The sequence below is a fragment of the Podarcis raffonei genome, chromosome 8 (assembly GCF_027172205.1).
Source record: "Podarcis raffonei isolate rPodRaf1 chromosome 8, rPodRaf1.pri, whole genome shotgun sequence".
NCBI classification, from domain to species: Eukaryota; Metazoa; Chordata; class Lepidosauria; order Squamata; family Lacertidae; genus Podarcis; species Podarcis raffonei.
The window spans coordinates 26,427,338-26,450,631 of NC_070609.1; the positions used below are offsets into that span (position 1 = coordinate 26,427,338).

The window sequence follows — 23,294 nt, forward strand, 5'->3', positions numbered from 1 at the left end:
CACGTGACCCGGCAGTGTCTGCGGACAGCGGTGGCTCCCGGCCTCTAGAGTGAGATGAGCGCACAACCCTAGAGTCTGGCAAGACTGGCCCGTATGGGCAGGGGTACCTTTACCTTTAGCTTTTACTGATTATCTTGGTTCAACATTTAAATAACAATGAAAGAGGGAGATCTGGGTTCCATTCATTTTTCTTGATTATCCAACCATACATTACAAGAACAGACATTAGTCTTTGTCCTAGAATCTGAGAAACACTTCTGACTTGATAAGTATGGAGTGACATTGTCTTGCTTGTACCATAAAAATGTTACATGTAGTGTAAAAATCCACCACAGTTGTCAGTTTCTGTACCACGTTTTCTCATTTGTACATTGTAGAGTAGGGGTGAGGAACCTGTGAGCCTGCAGATGTTGCCAGACTCTAGCCCCCATCAGCACCAACCAGCCTGCCCAATGAGCAGGGATGATGGGAGCTGGAGACAGGCAACAGATGGAGGGACACAAGTTCCCCAGCTCTGTGGTACACAATGCAGTGTGTGTGTGTGTGTGTGTGTGTGTGTGTGAGAGAGTGAGAGAGAGAGAGAGAGAGAGAGAGAGAGAGAGAGAGAGAGAGAGAGAGAGAATATCATACAAAGCTGCCTCGTACCAGCTATTTATCCATCTAGCCTTTGCAGATTTAAGTCTAAAGAGTTTTCTGTTTGGAACACAGTCCACCATGTCACACCATGTGATTGCAAGATCACAGGCAGAGTTAGGTGTATACAGTACTGCACTGCAACAGTAGTAGGCAGCAAAGAAAAATGGACAGCCCTGCAAAGAAGATGTTTCCATCAATTAAAACGCAAAAACCAGAGAGTCATGGAGTAAGATAGGAGAAATTTTATTGTTACAAAAGTGAAAGGCATAACTGAATTTCAAACCCTACACAACTACACTTAAGGGACCGAAAGGGTTTGGTTTTGCTCTCTGTATAGAGCCGCCTGACAACCTCCCTGCTCCTTGGCCCTCACCTACCTGCAAAAGGTGAGGCAAGGCAGAATTCTGTACAGGAACTGTTAGATAAGCACTACAAAATACTGTTAATGGTATATTTATTCATTTTTGGTGTGGAGGATGAAAGAGAGGGAATAGATCTAAAGGAATCCTAAAAACAAGTGAGCTTATTAGCAAGTTAAAATGCCGGAAGGTACAAATTCCTATCTGACTACACCCAAGGAGTGTGCACCTTCCCCCAACACTCAAAAGTTTGAATAAGCAGCTTAGATGTGGGTTTTCTAATCCACAGCCTATGCAAAATCCTGCTTTGCAGGCTGTATCAGCTACATTTGTGCATTTCAGCAGGGGTGACCTGGCTGCGCTCATCCTCGTGGGGCAGCCCAAGACAGGGGTTAGGCACAGCATCCTATATAGCAGGGCTGTGTACCACTCTGTGCTTAAGAAGGTAGAAGAAAAGAAAGTTCTATATCATGAAAAGCTAAATTCCGCAGTGTATAAATTATGCTAGTTGACTTATTTACATACTTATTTAACAAATTTGCATATTTCTGTTTTTTTTGCCAGTGATGGGAAGGACTGAAAGGTGATGTACAGAACCAAATCTCCACCTTGAGTCATTGGAAATCCAAGTCTGCTACCCTTCTGGCTTTGAAATTTCGGCAGAAACAGCACATACACATAGTAAGCATATCTTTGTAACAATTAAGGTTTAGAACTTGTCCTTTTTAAAGAAAAAAAAGCATATGATTCTCAGGAACAGGAATTCTGCATCCATTACCACATTGAAACAAAATTGTTTTTAATGCTCCTGTGGAATCACATCACATCACACACAGACACACAGAGCCCTGGGTATTGGTTCACAGTTCTAATGCACCACATCGCATTAAAACAGATGCAAGTTTTGACCAACTGCATCAAGTGGGAGCACATTAAACAGCTAGTGCAAACACAGCTTAATGGGCCCTGCTCTGCTGCAGCTAAAGACACCACATCAGTTCTTGACATCACAAGCAGATCGGGGTGGAGGGGAGAGAGAAGAGGTGGGTGCCTTCAATTGACTAGAAAAGTAACACAATTATCTCCTAGAATCTCTGGAGCCTTGAAACATTTTTTCTGCAGAGCAAGACTAGATAAAAACTGTCCCCGGCCTTGATGTGCTTAGATGCTAGAGTCCATTCCCCCCACCCACAAAAAAATAGGAACTCCCGTTATTGCACTCACAGCAGGTGGCATGTATGGCTTTAAGCTTCGAACCCTACAGACAGCAGGAGCAACCTCTGCCTGAGGGTTTGGAGTAGCTTTTTCCTTGTGCATGTGGCATCTCCCTATCCTTGCTGTGAAACGGGAAGAGATGCAGCGATATATTAAATATAAATAAATAGATAGCCCTGGAGGGTAGAGAGGCACAGGTGGTGGCAATGGCTGTACTTTCAGATATTTGACAGAGCCTCTTGGGGTTGCCTTGGGTTTTGCCACGAGGCGCAGAGGGTCCTCAAAATCTCTTTTGTGCCCCGGACACACTGGATGTTCCCAAGCAGTGCAGGAAGGGGGGGAAAAAGAAAGAGAAAGAGATAGGATTAGTAAAAGGAAACACCAGAGATAGAAAAAAGGATGTTCACAGGAGTAGGTGTGCCTTCAGGCAAGCTAAAGAGGAGGAAGGGTGAAGATCCTGGGAAATTAGTGCAGTTTGGGTAAATGTGGAACAAGTGCCATTCTGGTAAGGATGACTTTATGAATGCTCAGGTGAGAAATGTCAGGAAAAGGAGGCGTTGGGTATTTCAGACTACCAAAGAAAGGGATTTCAAAGTGATCCTGATTAGTTAAGTGTAATTACAAAAAACAAAAACAAAAACAAAGGTTTCTGATTAGTGTTTCATGTGGGCATGCAAGTGTAAGAAAAGGACAGGCAAGGAAAAACCTTCTCATAATGTCTGGATAGCAAAAAACAGGCAGAAGCCAAGTGTGTCAGGTTGCCTCCCAAGTCACTTAATTCACTTCCCTTGGCATCTGCTTTAGCTACAGCTTCTGCTGCCACATCAGAAGAGAGAAGTGTCCCGAAGTTCATGGTGCATCTCAGCACTAGAAATAGTGTGGTAAAGGACCGTTTGATGGAGTCTTCCATTCAGACACATACATGGCCCACTTTCAGCAGGATGGCTAGGAACTTCATTTCACACTGCCCCCATCATACAATACTGTAAATGCAGCAACAGTCATTAAGTAGGAAATAGCCAATGTGAAGCTGCAGAAGTTGTTGGATTCCAACCTGCCACCGCCATGGTTAATGTTTAGGGGTGATGGGAGCTGCAGTCCAACAGCCGTTGGTGGGCACCACGTTGGCTGCCCCTGGTGTGAAGAGAGGCTTTGCTGGGTTGCTGAGCACTCAGGCTGCGGGGGAACAGATGGAAGCAAGTTGCATTTTGCCTGGGATGGGTTCTACTTGGAATTCACCTCCCACCCTTTCCCTAGCAGTGAATGCGGGCAGCTGGCTGGAAAGCTCAACCCAAGTGCTCAGTCTTCTTCTGCTCTGCCCAGCACTCCAGCAAGGAGATAACTGTCGCCACAAGCCCAACCTAAGCAGTTCGCTTTATCGGCTAGCAGAACCCTCATTGCCCCAGCTGCTCCTCCTTTTGCTTGCTCTTGCCAAGGACAAGTGGGCAGCAACAGCTTTCTCCCTTCTGTGTGAGTGATGGGGAGTGGGGAAGGCAAGATGAAGAGAGAGCAAGATATAAGGAAGGTTCTCCAGATTTGTTTTTGCTGATGGGAGACAGGAGAAAGTGAGGTGGGCAAGTGGGTGGTTAACATGCATTTCTTCACCAAGGGTAGCATATAAGCTAGGGGTGGGGAACCTGTTTTTCAGCCCTAGGCAAGCTTGAAGGGGAAAATGACAGCAATGAGCAGGGCCAGAAGGAGCAATGAATGTTAATTTTACCTCTGTACAGCAGGCTTGTTTCCACACACGTCACACACACACTATACTTCATCCAGGCAAGTGAAAAAGTATTATCAGAGTTCAAGGCAAAGACACTCAAGGAAGGGTGCAAAGCACTCCTGGCGAGGGGTGGGGTGGTTTGGTAAGAGTCTCAAGAGTCAGACCCCTCTCCCTGCCCATCCCTAATATAAATCAAAGACTTTGGGAAGCTATGACTATTTTTTGCCATGGAACAGTCACAACAAATAAACCTAGAGGCTGGGCAACAGCACCAATTCAAGCCAGGCAAACAGACATTAAAATATGAGACTGTTTGTGAGTGATAATGCTGCCAGATATCTCTTATTCCAGAACATCCATATTTTAAGTCCATCTCAAGACCTCAGGCCATCTAACTGTAATATAAGCATTCAGAACTTCCCAAAGTTAAGACAATGAACTTCCATACATCAATATACTCTTTTGAATCAAATGAGAAGCAGAGTTCTGAAACACCTGCACACTTTATTCAACACTGTTGTCAAACAAAGCATCCTTATAATTACTTACCAGCAGTGCACATACAGATGTGATACGGTTAAGCCTCATTTTGGAGGACGTGAGATGGCAACAAAATGAGAGCACCAGAGAGGGTGGGGGCAACAGCCATTAAAAGAGCAGAGCCAAGATAGCAGATTAGATTCTGGCTTTTCACTAAAAAATTGGGTGTGGATACCAGCTGGGGTAATGGTTAAGAGACTGGGCTGTAAACCAAGAAGTTCTTGGTTCAGTTGTCACCTCAAATGTGAGAGTGGGTCTATTAGGCAAACCACTCACACACAGCCTCTGTCCCACCTGAAATATAGGGAGAAGACTGATCATACAAGGTAGTCATAAGAAAAACAGAGATAATGTGAAGCTCTTCACATACTATATAAAAAGTTATATATAAATGCTAAGTGGTGATATTTCTACCCTGTCCCCACTTTAACCTGCCATGAACATAAAGATCCTTTATGAAAACAAGGTAGGTGCAGGCTGATGATCCTGGACATCATCCCTTGTTCTGCCCCCCAAATTTTTTTGAGCTGATAACCTACTATAAAAAAATAATCTGCTACTAGTTGCAATAATGAGTTGGCAGTATTGGGTCTTGCACCCCACCCCCACCCCCGGGTCTGGCTTAAGCATCTCCCTGGTCCCAGCTTTTGGGAAATAACTGTGCATGGCATACTCGTGACATCTGTTAGGCTCAACCACAATCCTACTTTAATTTATAACTTGATTTACACAAACAAGAGATTACCTAAACATTTCTGCCTAGTTTTTGACTACTTCATGATAGTAACTACTACATGGGAGGTAATTTTTATTTTTAGTCCTCCAAGCTATCATACAGAAGTGTAAAGACCTGCCAAAAAAGCCTGTGAAGACATTTCCTGCCTTCTGTGTAGTCTCAAAATCCACTGGGGTAAGCTGGGCATCTGGCAGTAGCCCATACATAGCAAGAAACAGACTATGTGTGAAAACATGGTCCCATCACATTGAAAAGATTGCCTGGAAAACTTCCACATGTGTAATGATGGTTTTAGTGCCACAGGGAGTCCTGCCGTGGGTGGTGAGAGTAGAAGGTACCATGAACATCTATCTCATTTGCTCAAGGTTCTCCTAACCTATCCCTCAAGGCTACCTTGCTGTCACACAGGCCTCACAGATCTTCACGTGGCTTAAGCTATTGGTGGGATGGGTTGTAGGGCACACAACAAAATGAGAACAGCCACACAGACTGGAGGGATCGATGGGCTCCAGGCTTGAAGCAATTCATGCGGCAACAATGAGATGATTCACCAGATGAGGGCGAGGGGGAAAAAACCAATGCGTTCTTACCAGCTAACCTTCAGAGAGCAGTGCTAACCCATCCTGTGGGATGGGGTTATCCCATCAGGCAGTGCAAGATATGGCAAAGTCCTGGCAGGCATCCTCCTAGAGAAGACACCAGAGATTATGCACCGTGGCAGTCTCAGGTTTGGGGAAGTAGAATTGGGGGAGGGAAAGGGGAAGAGAGAAAGAAAGAGCATGGGTGCCCTCCATCAGTAGCATAACGTGCTTTGTGCGGGGATTGGCCAGCTTAAGTTATGGCTACTTTGAAACTCTACACTACTAAATCACTGCAATTAACAGTACACAGATCCCCACCCCCCATGTATATCCTCAACCACAATGAGAGCCCTTAGTAGTTGCTTTTATGCTTGCTGGGTTCTAGTGTCAGCATCCAGGCAACCATCTTAATCAGCAGGTGTTCTTCCTCCAGTGATTTGCCCAAGCTCAGCTTCTTGCATAGGAAGGAGCTTGAGCTTGAGCTTCTTAAATCTAGCATTAAGGAAATGCAAACACAAAATCCAAAGCAATTAGCTCTTTAAAAATAATTTTTTTATTACAAAAGCAAATAACAAAAGAAACTCCCCACACAGACGTAACACTGCTACAAGTCCTTGTCCCCTCCCTCCCCACCTGAGCTTTACAAATATGATGGTGTTGGAGGGTGGCCTGAGCTCTCCCTCAACAAGAACAGGATCCTTCCCTGATAACTGAATGAGGCCACCCTTCTGTAAATAAGAGGGTAATCTAGGACGGACAATGATTAGTGTGCCTGGCTTATGGAAGCCAGGAATCTTCTCTCCCTCCTGCACTTCTGATTCTGTTCCTGAAATGTTGTACAAGAAATGAGTGTGTTTCCAAATAAGATCAACTCTTGGAAAGCAAAGCTGCTATCTTTTCAGCAGGCAGTTCCAGAAACATTTGGGGCTCTATTGGCCAACCAAAACTGCTTTGCTGGCAAGGCTATCCTTTGGAAATGCACCCTTCACAGATGAGACTGTTAATGTGGCTGCAATGGGAACAGCACAGGCTGACAACATCTCTGGCATGATGCAGAGCACAACTGGGGGGCACTGCTGCCTTCAACATCAAGGTTCATGACTGTTAATATTAACGGATTTGGCACTTGCCTAAGTGGCACATGAGTTCAAGCGCTTGTCCCATGCATCAGCCAGCACAAGACTTGGAATAGCCTTTGCAATAGCATCCAGGTGTCAGGATGAGAACTAGCTAGGAAACCCATAGTATCTTGGGGTCCTATATTTAGCAGAAGAGAATTGCAAGACCTGTCATACCTCCTGGGGGAATAAGTCATACTCAGAGGGTCTCCAAGAGGCCGATCAGTTACAAAACCCTTCAGATCTGCACTATGAATAAGCCAAATTTTACCTATCAGAATAAATATGCTGGTCAAGCAGGTCTATTATAGAGATGGGTGTGTATCATGAAGTCCAGACACACACCTGATTGAATGGGAAATGGTGTGGAAGTCTTTAGACACCAGCAGAATGTTCCAGTATGGTCCTAGTCCAGTATGTACCTGAGCTTGTCTTAAGTACAAACCCAAGTTTTAGAAAGGGAAGTGATTATATGAGCTTCTTGGTTTCTCATTATAACTCTCCTGATTTGTCAGGCAAACACATTAGAATGGGACTATGCTGTCTGAACAATCAAAATTAATAAGAAAAGCAAGGGAAGCATAGAACAGGGTTAAGGAACTTGTGGGATAAGGAACCTCTAGGTCCAACTCCTATCAGCCCCAGACAGCCCTATAAATGGTTAGGAATGATAGGAGTTATAGTACAAAAACATCTTGAGTACACACAGTTGGCTACTCCCACCACAATATGTCAGTTAACTCTTACTAATGGAGAGTGGAGGATGCTAGGAGGATGCTAATTTCCTCTTCACAAAACACATACCTCTTTACAGGGCTGGGTAATTTGCTGCCCATCTGAAAAACCCTTACAAGAATCCTCTACGTGGCCAGTGGGTGAAGTCTGCCAGGTGCTTGTTTGTTGTAACTGATCGCTCTCAAGGACATTCTGCTGAATGGGGTGGTGCTACTCAAAAGTGCTGATGGATGTAACACATGGCCCTGAACAGCATGAATGACGTTGGAAGGAAAGATCTGACTTATTCACTATCCAACTGCTAACTCAGTCACTAACTATTAGTACAAATTCCTACAAGGTGACTTCAATTATGCCAATTTTTATTTTTTAAAAATGCAATGTTTGTCCTTTCCTGATTCTCTGTAGATGCAAGGCAGGGAAAGGCATGCTCATGTCCCTTTATTTGTCCCTTTGAGACCAGAGATCCTACCATGTTTTCCACAAACCCTAGTTTCTACAGGTTTATAGGGATAAGAAAGGAGAATCTAGCTAGCCGTAATGTGTGCTATGGGCTCCCCATCTTTTCCTATGGACTGATGAAGTCTAGGAAATAATGGCTTAGAGATCTTTGTGTATGTAAATTACTTGATACAAAAAATTCAACATTGTAATAATAATTATATATCTAACATGGTTCCAAGAACCTGTGACACAGGTTTATGTATAGTAAAAAGTCACTTTTTAAAAAACCCTTAGAAAAACCTACAAAATATGTGCAAAAATATCCAGCAGCTTTTAATAAACACATTTCAAGTATCTAACATATTTTAACCTTCCTATATGCATAAGGACTCAGCAGAACAAGATGGGAGGCACTGCAAGAGGATCTTCAGTAAGAAGAAACATGTTTACGTCACTGGTTAAGAATCGAAGTGAATGGCCTCAACTTCCTAAAGGAAACAAGCTTATTTTTGGACAGTGTACACAGGAAGGTATCCCTCCAAATTCCTCTTTGAAAATAGCCTTTGGTCAACAGGTCTCCTGTGTACGGATTTCCCTACCCCTACCCCCACCATAGCTCTCTCACCCATATGCACATCAATGAATTATGTCTCATCTCTATTCACATCACTTAAGAATCTCAGATTGGTTTGCTTCATTTTTTCCTAACCATTAAACAAAGAACCTCACCGGGCTGTGTTTATCCTCTTGTCACAGCAATCATGCAATTGAAATGAACAAGGACAACTCCCGGTCAGTTCCCAAAGTGAGAAATCATTGTCTGCTGATCAAGTAGATCTGCTCAGGATCTTTCTTAGGGATCTTCAACTGTTTGCACCCCCTTCATTCCCATCGGTAGGAGCCAGGCAAACCAGATCAGCAAGCACCACTTGCTGCTAGGGCATGGAGTGCTGTGTCCTCAAATGGTTCAGCTCTCTGCCTTACAACTTAGGGCAGCACCAATTATCTTTTGTGGTCAGATCCCTTATGCAGAGCAGTCCACCTTAACCAAGAAGCAAGAAGGGATGATACCTAGGTTTCCCCCTGCTTCATTGTACTAACTCCATGCAAGTTACTACATCCTTTTCAACCAACCCCTGCAGAAGACCCTCTGCGAATAGATGGCTTTCAAGAAGCTGGCATTTCCCAACCAGAGGCACTCTCTGCTCTAAGCGGCTCCAGTACTCTTTTCCCCCCTGTGAAAAGACGGCCCTGTCTAGAGGCTTAACTGCAGCAGTCCGCAGTGTTCAATTTAAGTTCCACTGTATAAAAATGAAACCAAATAAAAATCAATGCACAAGGCGATGGGATGTGCTTTGAGTAGGAACTCTGGAGGCTCCGCCCTACAAGGCTGTCCTTCCTGGGCCCAGGAAATGGTAAAATGGAGGAGAGGCACCGGCTGGAGGTAGGCATAGGCATAGGACTGCTTAAGGGTTGGCTCATACCATGCTGGCATCGGATTTCGTTCCAAAGGAAGGAATTTCACTCTTAGGAGTGGATGGGGTCCCAGCATCTGCCTGGATAAATCCTCTTCTGTCTATTAGGCTAGGGTGGGGAAGAAGAAAAACAAGTAACAGGGAGGTCAGTCTGGTAATCAATGCTAAACCAAATCAGCAGCAGCAGCAGCAGCAGTAGCAGCACTTTTTCACCTTGTCAATTGCATGTTTGTGGATGAGGTGGGAATTCCAATCTGCATTTGGATCACAAACATGAAATCAGGGGCATCATTTATGCATTAGTGCAAGGGTAGAGAACCTAAATCCCACTTGGTTCAAGTGCATGTGTGAGTTCCTTGCAGGGAACACTCTCATGCCCCCAAGCTCTACATAAAGAAGGAGGGAACTCTTTGTGCATCAGCTGGTGCATAAGTTCAGTCCTGTTGGTCACTTTCTCCTCCTCATGTGCCAAATGTGATGTCATTATGTTGTCAGATAACTGAGAGGTGAGTAGTCCCTTTCAAAGTTGGCCCCTTGGGTGGGGAGATCAAGATTTGCATTATGGATGATGAAAAGTATGTTTCTTTATTTACTTGTGCCTTCTCTTCCTGGTTTTTAAAATGATAAATATGTTTTAAAAGGAATACAAAGGCATGTGGTCAAAAATTTAGGTGAATGTTCATAAAGAAAAACCTTGAATTTTCCCTTCAAGAAGGCCTGAAGCAGATAAATTCCTTCATCCAGAAAGGGATTAGTGAAGAGTCCAAGGCCCATCAAAAACTTAGTGTGTCTCTTGCAGGTGGTTTGGATAGTATGGAGTTCTCTCTACTGGAAGTACTGTTAAATCATGGCTAAATTCTGCGCAAGTTTTGTAAAGGCCAGACTCCCATATGATGAGAGCAGCTCATTGCCCATTTTAGTTTCAGAGAGGGAACAATGTGGAGGTGCTATATGTTGAAGACATGAGCTGAGGAATCCAAAATAACAGTGGCACAAAAAGTAACTGTAAAAAAATAAGCTGAGCTGAAAGAGCTCTTCAACTACAGTGGAACCTCGGCTCCCGAACGCCTTGGGAGCTGAATGTTCTGGCTCCTGAATAAACAAAAACCAGAAATAATTGTTCTGGTTTTCGAACATTCTTTGGAAGCCGAACGCCCGGTGTGGCTTCCATGCCTTCTGATTTGAAGCTGCTGCAGCCAATCAGAAGCCGCGCCTTGGTTCCCAAACTGTTTCGGGAATCGAACAGACTCCCGGAGCAGATTAAGTTCAGAAGCCAAGGTTCTACTGTAGTTCTTGGACTGCAGACATGTTCAACAGGTGTTTGCCAAAGCACGCTTTGCCTCATGCATTACAACCTCTTAAGTAAACTGATCTATTTTTCTGATATAGCAGTATATAAACATTTAAATCAATAAAAAAAGTTTTCACTATATTTCACTGATTTCATTCTACCACCGTCAGGCTGTACCATCTAACATACAGTATCAAGAACCCTCTTAGACTCCCAAGAGGCAAGCCTAATTTGAACTTTAATGTTCATGGAGGGACTATTTGATGTAATTTTGTAGTTGTGGAAAAGTCACGGCTCACATAGATGTCCAGTTTTTCTCAGGATACCATAGAAACCACTCAACAGAAACAAAAGGTCCTGCCCAAATCATCCTTCCCAAAAACATGGAAAACCTTTTGCTGACAACTTTTCCTCCTGTCTATGTATTCATGAATTCCTTCAAGGAGTCATCTCATAAACACCACATGCTAGTGATATAATTGCCCTTCATTTTGTCCAATTCTGCCCCCTTGTGACTACATGAAGATTGCTAAATTAGGATTATCAGCGAGGCACCAGGTAGATTAAACTTGGATCTGTAAATACAGAAGAACTGTGTGCTAGGCAGACAAGAATGTTACTCAATGGAGATTTCTCACAAAAGCAATTGTCAAATGCTCATAATAGCACTTGCAATTCAGACCACTAAGGATCTGACATCTTTCCAGGGTTGGGTCTGCCATGAGGCTGAGTGGAAAAGCTGCCTGAAGGAGGCAATTTGTGTGTGATATTAAGGGACAGAGAGAGGAGAGAGAGGGGGGATGAACTTGAATTTCCTGCCTCAAGTGCAAAAATATATTGGGTGAGCTCTGCATCATTCAACATTTAATTTCTTGCTTGCCCTCCCCACCGCCATCTCTTTTAATTTCCTCCATCTTTCCAAGTCTATGTTTTGCACAGGAGTATGTGTTTCTGTGTTGTTTCAACAGGCATCTGTGCACATAATGGTAAGCAAAGGTTCTTGGCTTAACAAATCATATCATGCATGCAACTTAATCAGTCCTGCTTCACTCCTCTCCTGGCATGAGCAAGTAAACAAACCATGAAGGGACAGTTTAGTGTTGCATCTGAACCCAGGACCATTGTTTGTTTCATCCTAACAAGCCACCACCAGTAAGCCAACAACAAACCGTGGTTTAAGGTTGGTGAGCAATCGCTGTTTGTTAGGACAAAACCAACCACAATGCTGGGTTTAGAGGCAATGCCAAACCATCCCCTTTGTGATGTGTTTGCATACTCTCACCAGGAGAGGAACGAGGTGGAAGCAATTGATTTGCATGCACTTTGTGCTTAGTATGATTTATTAAGCCAATAACCTCAGCTTTGTGTTATGCGTGAATATGACCAACCTCTCTCAAGCTGTAAGGAGGAAGCAGCTATCATTCTGAGCAGTATAGATAGTTTTTGCAGTTAGCTTCCCACCTTTGGAAGCACATGCCCATTTCTTCCTTACTCACGGTGATGGGCCACCTGTGTGATCCTGACACACTGGTTGTTTCTCCCTTTTGTTCTCCCTACATGCACAGTAGCACAGAGTAGCAGTAGAAGCCAGTCATGGCAGAAAACAGCAACATCCCTCTCAACTTTACAATTCAAAAGTAGAAGCAAAATTAGGCAAGTTAGCAAGTCCCTGTCTTTTGTGTTTCTGTGATATCTTATCCATCAAATCAACATTGACACACACATCAATTCATACTGCTGTTCAGTATCTATCTCCTAACTTGAACATGATTCAGGAGCAGGTATTCTGGAGCAAGCATCCTTACCTGGGATAGAATGGTCCACAGAGCACTGCACAGCAGTTGGTGAAGATACTTTTATGGCTGTAGGGGTTGGCAAATTCAGAGCCTCTTTTATTTGACCATGCTCCTTTGAGCTACAATCCAAGAGAGAGATGGTTAGGGAAAGGAAAGGGAGGCAGGAGATAATGAAAATCATGTGTTGGGATGCTCTATAAAATAATTTTGGAGTCCTCTTGGAGTCATTCATATACGCTCTGGAGCAGATAGACTACATGCACAAGTTTTGAAGAATCAGCAAATCACAGAAGTGCCTGCACACTTCAGCAATGAAGGAATTTCTGAAGAAAATAACTGTCCACAGAACACAAAGTGACTGAACTTGCAGCTGCCTTTAGTTAACATGATTAGGTAATTTCTATTATCTATCTGCATTAGGAGCAAGGAAGATGTAGCCCTCCAGATATTGTTGAACTCTCATCAGCCCCAGACAGCATGGTCAAGGAGTCCAGTTGGAGTCCAGCAACATCTGGATGGCCACAAGTTCCGCATCACTCTTCTACAAGAAGGCTGGAAGCAACTGGCACTCCTCAGATGTTGTTGCTACTCCCACCAGCATGATGTACATCTGGAGGGTCACAGCTTCCCTATCCCTAATTTAAAGACATAAACTAAACCTCCAGCTTGCAGGCTAACTTAATTTCACATGCAAGGCCGTTTTCTTAAAACTAGGTCCACCCACCCATTAGCAGACATCACCAGGGGTTTAATCCTGCACTGGCTGTGCTATCCTATTCCCAGCAGGCAGCAGGACATAATCCCCGCTCAACATCTGAGTGGGGATTAAAGTCTGTGCAAAAACACCCTTTGAAATAGCTCGTGGGAGCTATTTCAAAGAGGCTTTTGCAAAGGCTTTAAGACAGCCCCTGTGCTCCCATTTGAGCTTCTAGAGGGTCAAATCGGAAAACTGGGGCTGTCTTAAAGCCTTTGGCAAGTCTCCCTCCCGCTTTAAGTTCTTCATCTTGGAGGCTTAGAAAGGGAAGCACGAGGAGACTTGCAAAAAGCTTTGTGAGTCTCCTCCTGCTCCCCTTTTAATCCTCTGAGTTTGGGGACTTAAAGGCAGAAGGAAGACGACTAGCAGAACCCTTTACAAATCTCCCTCTTTTAAGAGTCTGAGATCAGGGGCTTAGAAGAGAAGCAAAATGGTTGCATGGGTGATTCAAGTGAAAATTTACAAATTTAAAGATATCAAGTTCAAAGCACACACCATTTATCTGTGAATGTTCCATCACAAACAACTGTATATTTTAATGCTACAAATCTTCTCACACTAATCCAAAGGATGGAACTTTCAACTGTTTGGTTAGAGGGAAGCAAAGAAGGGGTTTCAAGCAAACACTACTCCCTCTCTTGACAAGTTAGTGGCTGAATCTTAAACTTTTTAAGAGGGCTCAAAATGCACAACACAGCAATTGTTTAGTGCATCAACTGAAATTGTGTGTGTGTCATCTATACAATACATTTTCTGCTGAAAGTCTCCTACAATCCTTTGACTTTTGCACAATTTATAACCATTCAGTGGAGAGCACCATCTGCATTTTTGTATCATCTTAATGTTTTATTATGAAAGTTGGTACATACAGTGGTACCTCGGGTTAAGTACTTAATTCGTTCCGGAGGTCCGTTCTTAACCTGAAACTGTTCTTAACCTGAAGACCACTTTAGCTAATGGGGCCTCCTGCTGCTGCCGCGCTGCCGGAGCACGATTTCTGTTCTCATCCTGAAGCAAAGTTCTTAACCCGAGGTACTATTTCTGGGTTAGCAGAGTCTGTAACCTGAAGCGTATGTAACCCGAGGTACCACTGTACTGACAAGCACATAAATCACACAATGACACTTTGCTATCATAGAGAGCCCTGGTGCTGCATTGTTGCATCATTACCTCTCCACCTTCTTAGATATGCTGGAGATCTAAGAGGCCTTACTCTGTATTCTCCCCATTTACATATATGAAATCTATTGAGGTGCAGAGCAGAGAGTTCCACAACAGAGGAGTGCATGACAATGATTTGTTCCCCATATATTGATTAAAGTCTTACATAATATAGAATTTTATTGTATTCTTGCAAGCCAATCTGAACACTTTAAATATAAGAGCAACTAACAAATTCAAATATAAAATAAAAGTCTTTAGAAGCATAAAGGGCTGCTTTGCTCTTATCCCCAGTCATGAATTAGGACTATAACATATCTCATCAAATAAGAAGTTAGTATAATCAATTAAAAAGTTGTCCTGATGAAATCAGATGGATTTTGTATGAGAATCTGACAGAAATAGTGGATAGCAAGCACCACTTGATTATGGAATTGGTTTAAAACCCTAATAAGGAGTGATTGGGCTTCTATTTGATGAACGGAGATGGAAAAAATATATACTCACATCTTCATTGGTTGTCAAGTTGGAGGCAACTAAGTAAGTGTGAAACCCTGAGAGGCCAAAAATAGACCATACTGAGAAAAAACAGACCACCAATTCCAACACAGTGAGTGAAGAGTCAAGGAAGGAACATCAGTATGTGATTGTGGAGAACCCACTCACCCCAAATAGCCCTAGACAAGCATATTTTCCTTTAGTTTACCACCCCTCAAACCACTTTCAGCATATTTCTGGAAGGTGGCATGAACAAAAAAACTGGTTGATAATTATCATAAGTAGTTCACTAAAACAAGAAACATACTGTACAAGAGGACCAGGATTCAGTTTCTGATATCTCTAGCTATTTATATGCAATATCAGATACCCAGCTTTTCAGTCCTTTAAAGGATTCAATGATTAGTTAAAGGTACTAGAAATTAGCAGGTTTTTAAATTTTAAAACCCATAAACAAGAAAATGAAACTAACAACAAATGGCGGCAACAAAGTAAAGCAGTACATCATACAGGCCAGCCACACAGGCCAAGTTAAAATGAAGATGTAAAAGGTCTCCATTTGACACCAAAAAGAAATGAACATGGCACCAGGCAAGCTGCATCAAGGGAAGTCTGATCACAGGGCTGAATATTATTTCTGCTTTGGGCCACTGAGAATTTGTTTTTCAGATTGGGCACGATTGAAAACACTGGGCTACGTAGTCAAAATTTTACAAAATGAAGCCATTCTTTGTATCAGTCCTAGCTGTTAGGCAGAATTATGTGGACAATTCTGCAAAAAGAAAAAAAGAGATGATTAACAAAGATCAAGCCCCAAAGCAAAAGTTTTCTTTGGCCGCTAGAAGAAGATTCCCTGTGTAAGTGATCATGAGAGTTTGGCTGTTTCTTGCTTTACCCACTCAGAAAACACATTGAAGGACATTTTAGATTTTAGAATCTGTTATGCTAAACTGGCTCTTTCTTTGTCCCCAACAAAAAAAGGAGGGCAGGGGGGGAGGAAGGCCGATAGTGAAAGGATATCTTGCTGGTGTTGCTTTCAAAACAGTGAGAAAATCACTTCCCTGGGAGCCTGCAAAGCAAAGCAAAAAGATGAATGAGTTGAACGAAGCCATTTTATATTTCAAGCATGCAAGAGGTCACGTGACACTGACAGCATACAGAACCCTTCTGGAAGCCCAGGTTCTCAGGAAGACTGAAGCAGTGAGGCAAGTTTTGGGCTATCCTGGATAGGTTTGCCTCAATTTAGCACGATAATGAACGTATGTAAAATGTTGTGTTCTACCAGCTTTTAAATAACACTTTACAGTTGGCTTGGTGTTGTAAATTCTCCCTCCATCCAAAGAGATTGGTGGCATGGTGCATTGAAAAGCATCCTGGCTTGGAAATGTGCTCACCCAGACACCTACAGGGACAGCTGAAGAGCTTCTGGTTCAGAAAGTACTTTATTAAAAGCTATACTTACGCAGGGCAAGATGAGTAATGACACAAGCGAAGATGAAGGCTGTCAGGAAGGAGAGGGAGAGGATGAAGGCATAGAAGTATCGATAATTTCGCTTCCCTACGCAGTTGCCCACCCAGGGACAGTGGTGATCAAACCGTTCTGTGGGGGGAAGGCAACAAGATGATAATATTAGGGTGGTTTACATACCACAAACCCAAGGAAAACAAAAGCAAAAGAAGCATAGCAGCACCATGAATTTGTCTAATTCCCTTTTAAGTTGGTGGCCATCGCTACATCCTATGGTAGTTAATTCCATTAATTCCACTTTATATTGTGTACTATATTCTTTTTTGTCTGTCCTGAATCTTCCAACATTCAGCTTTATTGGATGTCCCACAGGGTCTAGTATTTTGAGGGAGGGAGAAGATGGGAACTCACTCCTGTACTCATTCTCTACGCTATGCATAATTTTAAACATTTCTATCTTGTGCCCCCAAAGTTGACATTTTTTCTAACCTAAAAAGTTGTAAGCATTCCTCTCTGGGCAGTTGCTCCAGTTCCTTGATTATTTTGGTTGCCTTTCTGCTTCCTTTTTTAACTCTAGAACATCCTTTTTTAGGTGTGGCATCCAGAACTGTACAAAGCATTCCAAGTGGAGTCGCACAATAGCATTATTATATTGGCAGGTTTATTTTCAGCATTTCAAGTATATTTTCAAGAAAATGCACTGCAAAATAATAATAATACTGGAGGCCACTCTTAGGACCATGTTCTCTTCTAATATATACACAGTGAGAATAATAACTTGATTTTTTTAAAAAGAAAAAAGGAGAGGGCTGTGGCCATTTTAAGTCACTTTGTCTGAAATCAATGGATGCATCTGATTGTATCACACATAACCTTGTTGAGGGCTAACCTTTTGGGGGATATTCAGGTGTTGGCTTGGTTGTGGAAAAGCCAACTCCAAGTCTTCCTTTAGCCATTAAGCCCACTGCGTGGATCTATCCTGTTATAAAATATATTTCTTGTCCTGCAGCACTACCAGATCTATATGCATTTAAAGACTCCCAAAGCAAGGATTTGTGGCCTTACTTGTAGAAAAACAAGTACACTAGTCATGCTATAATATCTGGTCCCTGATCCTATATTCCTCACCCTCCTCTCTCTTACACACACAAAGGATACTGTTTATTTTGTATTTTTATGCTGCAAACTGCCTTGAGATCTTTGGATGAATATAAAACATATATCTTACTGAAAAGCCTTTGAATGGCTGCTGACCATAGCCTGCCCAGAACATGGTTGTTCTGTGCTGCCCAGCAACTCAACCTAACATTACACTTCCTTCGAGTTGGTTCTTGTAATTGCTCTCTATAACCTACATGACTATACATGTACTTGGCTGACAAAGGAAATCTGTTTTCAGACTGAATTCTTGAAGGTATACTCATCAGACTGCCTTAGCATATATAGAAAGAGAACGGGAGAAAGAAACTGCGCAATTCAAGCATCCAGCAATCCATTTCATGACTGATTGTCTCCCAGAGACCTCCCCCTCCCCTGAAGCACTATACATCCTGGCAAGAGTTAACAATGTGGGCGTATCCACAGCTTTTGTTCATGTCTTGATATGCCCTTTAATGTTTATTACAATCCACTGCTAAAGGAAAAATTCACCATTACAAACAGCCCAGGAATGGAAGGCATTTAGGGCTGAATTTTCTTTAAAGCAGAAATATTTTTGCAACTTGCCTGTCCCTTGAATTTTCAGCAAGGTTACATTGCGCTCAGTATTGTTGTGTCACCTCTCCATAACTACTTCAACAGATCCTAGCATGTCTAAGAACTTGGCAATCTTTCCCAGGAATATACATCTCCCCTTCTCCAAGAGGATGCTCCCCAAGTCAGTGCAATGTGTCAGTTTAAATCCTATATCAAGGAAACCAATGTTTTGCTTTCAAAATGCATGTATTTTTGTGTACGTGTGTGTTCAGTGAGGGGAGTACTGTCTAGTCACTGCAATTTACATAAAAAAGAACATCATACACCTTAGAAAATCTACAAGTATTGTGTTTCATGTATTCTTCCTCCAAGACACTAGAGAAATGGCTTAGTTAATCTGTTGCATGTACACAAGAGAGAATCCTGGAGCAATTTAGAACAAGAGATTATTGTTCTTCCAAGACTGAGGCTTTCACGTTTGAAGTCTGGCATTGGGGGGATGGTTACTGAAGCAGCAAAAACAGGAAAATGGAGATGGGAGTACAACAAAAATTGGGGTGGGGAGGCGCAACGGTCAATGAAGCCTATCCGATCTGTTAAGCACAATGAAGCCCATCAACCAGCCAATGGAAGTCTGACCAGCCCTCTCTTCACTCTGCAAATAGACAATACTTCTCTTCGTATGCCTACCCAGACTCAAATATCATCATTTGGGGCATAGCTGAGATTGATTATGGAAGAGGAGACACACTGCCTCAAATTCACACATTTCTGGCCTTCAGTGAAGCAGGAAGATTAGGTAAGAACTGCAACCCTGACAGCCTGTAAGGCAACTCTTTCTGAACTTACCTACACAGTTGTCACAGACACTGCAGTGGGAGGTCCTGGGAGGACGGAACATTTTGCAAGTATAGCAGTATTTCAACTTCACCATGTATTTATTTATAACAACTTCCATGGTGCGGGCAGGTGGGCGGTAGGTTGAAGTGCCCAGGCTGTCTGCAAAGGCAAAAACATCCACATATTACACTCATCCGAGAGGGGAACACAGGGATGGAGGGAATGTGACCATCTTCTCATCGAGTCCCCTGTCCAAAAGCAGAACTCGCAACTCACACACATGCCATCTGAACAATAAAACGCCACAGGTATGAAACAGAATCCATTTTTGCAGGGCATCTTTTAGAGGCTAATTTTTAAATATGCATTGTTCCTCATGTCTATACAATATTATAACTCATACAAAAAGTGTAGGATTCTGAACAAACAACCCATGTTCAGAACATACACCCTATTTTAAAATGAAAGTTTACTTGAATTAGATTTTTAAGAAAAGCCAGAGTGGAAAATAGATGTGTGAATTACTGACCTCAAGACAGAAAGAATCAGACCTTTCTGATTCTCACATGCCTTTCTCTTTAGAAAGATAAACTGGCAGCCTGATCTTGTACAGGATTTCTCTTTGGATTCCTATATCCAGTCCTTATGCTCTATGGTGCTACAAGCCTGGCTGCAACATTCAACAGAACAGGCCCCTGGCTACAGGTAAGAGGCTTTAGAACTGTGGAGATTTTTTTGCAGCTCTGTAGCAAGCAGGTGCTATATTATGGTCTACCACCAACCAAATTTTTGTGGGCCACCTAGTGTCTGCCGGTTGCTTGGATCCTTGCAAAGAATACTGGAATAGGTGGGCCAGCTATGGTCTGATCCAGCAAGAGCACATCTTATGTTCTTAAGCAGGCTTCCACATCTTTGCTTGCTCCACTAATGAGGGCAGCTAGACAGTCCCTACCCCAATGAGCATGATCAGCATCTATCCTAACTTCCAGGCTTTGAAACTACAGAGATAGGCAGGGCTACGACAATCCCTGGCTCCCTCTCCAATACCAAGGTTGGCAACAAGACTGGATTCTTTGGCAATTATGTGCCTAAGGTGCCTAAAGCACTTCAGTCATGCAGAGCCAAGGGGGCAAGATCCTGCCTGCTTCCTTGCTTCAGAGCTGGAAAGGGAGGTAGGAGGTTTCCTTGGCTGCTACTCGGCAGATGAGCCCCTCTGCCAAACAGCAGCCAAAGGCAACACACTCTCTGCCAGAAAAGGAAGGGGGGTGGCTAATGCTTGATTAAGGTGCATTCCACACATGAAAAAAAGGAAGGGGGTTTCATTAGTCAAGCTGGAGGGCACATGCAGGAATACAGTTTTTGTTTCTTGACTACAAGGTCAGCAAAATATTGTGGACCGCTGCCAAGTCTGAATAGTAAGGATCACTTACAACAGATTAGTTGTGCCTTAAACTGTTAAGAAATTCTAAGTAGGTACTCTTGCTTTGTAAATTTTGCACACAGTGATGGCTTAAGATGACTCCAGCAAAAAGATGACAATTCGAGCATTTAAGACCTCCAAAGGACCTGATACAATCTGTGGGCATATCTTTGACATTCCTGCTTTAAGTGCTTTCTTTATAGAATTGCTGCTAGTCAAATCTATAATCTGATCCACTGTGAAACATAAAATATGCCAACTTTCTACCTTATCTCCCTCATATCCAAGCACTTCCAGCTAGCATCACACTATCAGGCTGAAGCTAAGTAAATGGGAGAAGCTACTGAACACAGCCTCCAGACATTTTTTCTGTAGTGCTATTGCACAATAATTCTTAGCGTGGCAGAAGAGTTCATTTTATTTAGCTGGATTCTCAGTGGCATGCAGCTTCAGTAGTTAAATCTGTATTCAGAAAATACAGTTAACATAGAACATAAAATCACAGCCAGAAGCAAATCCAGGCTACTTGGCTATAAACAACTGTACATTTAAAAATCATTTCATCAGCACACCTCCCCTGCAGATCTAAGGAATTGGGAAATAACATATGGAAGAAGTCATTTCCACAGCAACACATGCTTCAGATCACTTACAGCCGTAAAGGTGAATGCCATGCTTTGAACTGAACTCAGAAGCAAATAGGAAAGCATTGCAGTTGGGACAGAATAGGAGTAATATGCATTTACATGTGAGTTAGACTCCAACCAGTATCACAACTCTAAAATGCATCTGGACAATTGACTTTTGTCCCATGTATTTGGTTCCTTACCCTTACAACTCTATTTCCTTCTCCACAACAGCTCCTCATTGTCATTTAAGTTGCAGTTCCATATTGCTGGATAAATTGATTTGCAAATAACTGAATTACACTCAAAATGTAGTTCTTTAGATTTTAGTGGACAAAATGAACAGGGATGACGTTATAATACGCTTCTTTACCAGCTTTCATATAATAAAATCACAAAACGGTTTAAAATATACATTAAACCAATAAATAAAACCAGTTCTAAACAAGCCAATCAATGTCCATCAGACCTGTCAACAAACCTCCAAAAATGTATCTGAAGAATCAGTAAAGCCACGAGAACAGGTATTTGGCTCCTCAATCACAAAGCTTGGGCACAGGGAAAGACTGGTTTAAACTCACACTTCCAATTCCTAATAAATTGGGATCATATGGATTTCGAGTAAGCCATCCTTCCCCTCCTTTTACCAATCCAATGAATTTTAAGGTGCAGCATTAAATGCACTTCTGGTGGGAGACTAGATGCTGAATAAAATAGTGACCTTACAATGTTTATATAAGTTATTACTCCATGAAAATTTACTCTAGTGTGCCTGCCCACAAAAATCAGTCAGTTCTGGTGTAACCTCTCCTCTCCAACAACTTTGTAAGCTTCCCTACCTAGTCACCTACAAGTGAACAGCCAGAAACAAATTACGACAGACAGCTAGAAGCTGTTTTCCCTCTGTGCTCTGAAATAGAGAGAGAAAGATTGTTTAACTCACACAAGCTGCCCCTCAAACTGCTTCAGAGGAATGGAATGGCAAAAGGGCTGGGCAATATATCGTCCAAAACCGGTTTGAAGTTCACATTGTGATAATTGTTTCATAATATTTGAGCTGGCAATATATTGTGAATCACAATGTGTATGGTTTTCAACATTGTGACAACTCACCAGTTAAACATTGTGATAACTCACTAGCTAAACATCGCAATAACTCACCAGCTAAACACTGCAATGTTATCACTAGCTAAACCTCACAATATCACCAGCTAAACATTGCAAACTACCACAATGTCTGAAATAAGGATGGAACTATACAGAGGCAAACAGGACAATATCCTGGCAACTGCTACTAAGGGGTCTAAAATGGATAAATGACAGTATTATCAATCATCACACACTCGGTTTCATCAGTAGGCCAAAATGCATCCCAACAGGACTTTTGGTTTTGGGCTTGGCTACCAAATGGTGGTATTCAGGACAATCCGAAGTATGGCAATGAGTCATTAGTGAATTCAAATAATCTGGGACTGCCAGCAGGCAGGAGGCAGAGGCTAGGAGGCAGAAGCAGCAGTGGCAGAAACAGCTTGCCATGACCGCAGTACGTGTCGGCAGTAGTAGCGACAACCTGCAAGGCCTTGCGGCGGCAGAATGAACAGTGGCAACTTGCGAGGCCTCACGGTGGCAACAGGAGCTGGGGGCAGTAGCGGTGGTGGCACAAGCAGTGGTGACCTGCGAGGCCTTGTAGCAGTGCTAAGAGTGACGGCAGTAGCTGCAGCACCCTGCGAAGACTCACAACAGCGATGGGAGGCAGTGGCAGTAGCAGTGGCAGCCTGCAAAGACTCACAGCAGTGACGGGAGGTGGCAGCTGTAGCGGCGGCGGCATGCAAAGCCTCAAGGCAGTGACAAAAGGTAGCTGCAGTAATGACACCCTGCAAGGCCTCACAGCAGCAACGGAATATGGCTGCAGTAAAGGCGGTGGCCTGCAAGAGAGTGATGGCAGCAGCCTGTGAGGCCTTGCAGTGGCGATGGGAAGTGGCAGCAGTAACAGCATTAGCCTGTGAGGCCTCGCAGTGGTGACAGGATTTGGCAGCAGAAGCGGTGGTGGTCTGCGAGTTCTCGCAGCAGAAACCTGCTGGGACTTGCAGCAGTCAGAGGAGGTGACGGCAGTAGTAGCATCCTGCGAGGCCTTGCGTCAGTGACAGGAGATGGCAGCAATAGTAGTGGCAGCCTGCAAGGCCTCG

The 23,294-nt window shown here is 43.0% G+C and overlaps 1 protein-coding gene and 1 long non-coding RNA gene across 6 annotated transcripts in view; one reads left to right on the forward strand and one right to left on the reverse strand.

Moving 5' to 3' along the window:
- Positions 1-863: 863 nt before the first annotated feature.
- ZDHHC18 (zinc finger DHHC-type palmitoyltransferase 18) overlaps positions 864-23,294 on the reverse strand; it is a 33,704-nt gene continuing 11,273 nt past the window's right edge. For 2 of the 5 annotated variants that reach the window (XM_053398687.1, XM_053398685.1), the window contains exons 3-9: positions 19,072-19,221; positions 16,522-16,659; positions 16,080-16,128; positions 15,069-15,171; positions 12,656-12,765; positions 9,569-9,668; positions 864-2,518 (exon numbers count right to left, since the gene is read on the reverse strand). In XM_053398687.1, coding sequence (XP_053254662.1) covers positions 2,429-2,518; positions 9,569-9,668; positions 12,656-12,765; positions 15,069-15,171; positions 16,080-16,128; positions 16,522-16,659; positions 19,072-19,221 — 740 coding nt within the window. In that variant the 3' untranslated portion in view covers positions 864-2,428. The other 3 variants (XR_008331746.1, XM_053398688.1, XM_053398689.1) reach the window with 3 other exon arrangements.
- On the forward strand, positions 1,574-8,502 carry LOC128418711 (uncharacterized). Its single transcript, XR_008331747.1, has 2 exons — positions 1,574-1,676; positions 8,472-8,502. It is a non-coding gene; the product is annotated as an uncharacterized LOC128418711 (long non-coding RNA).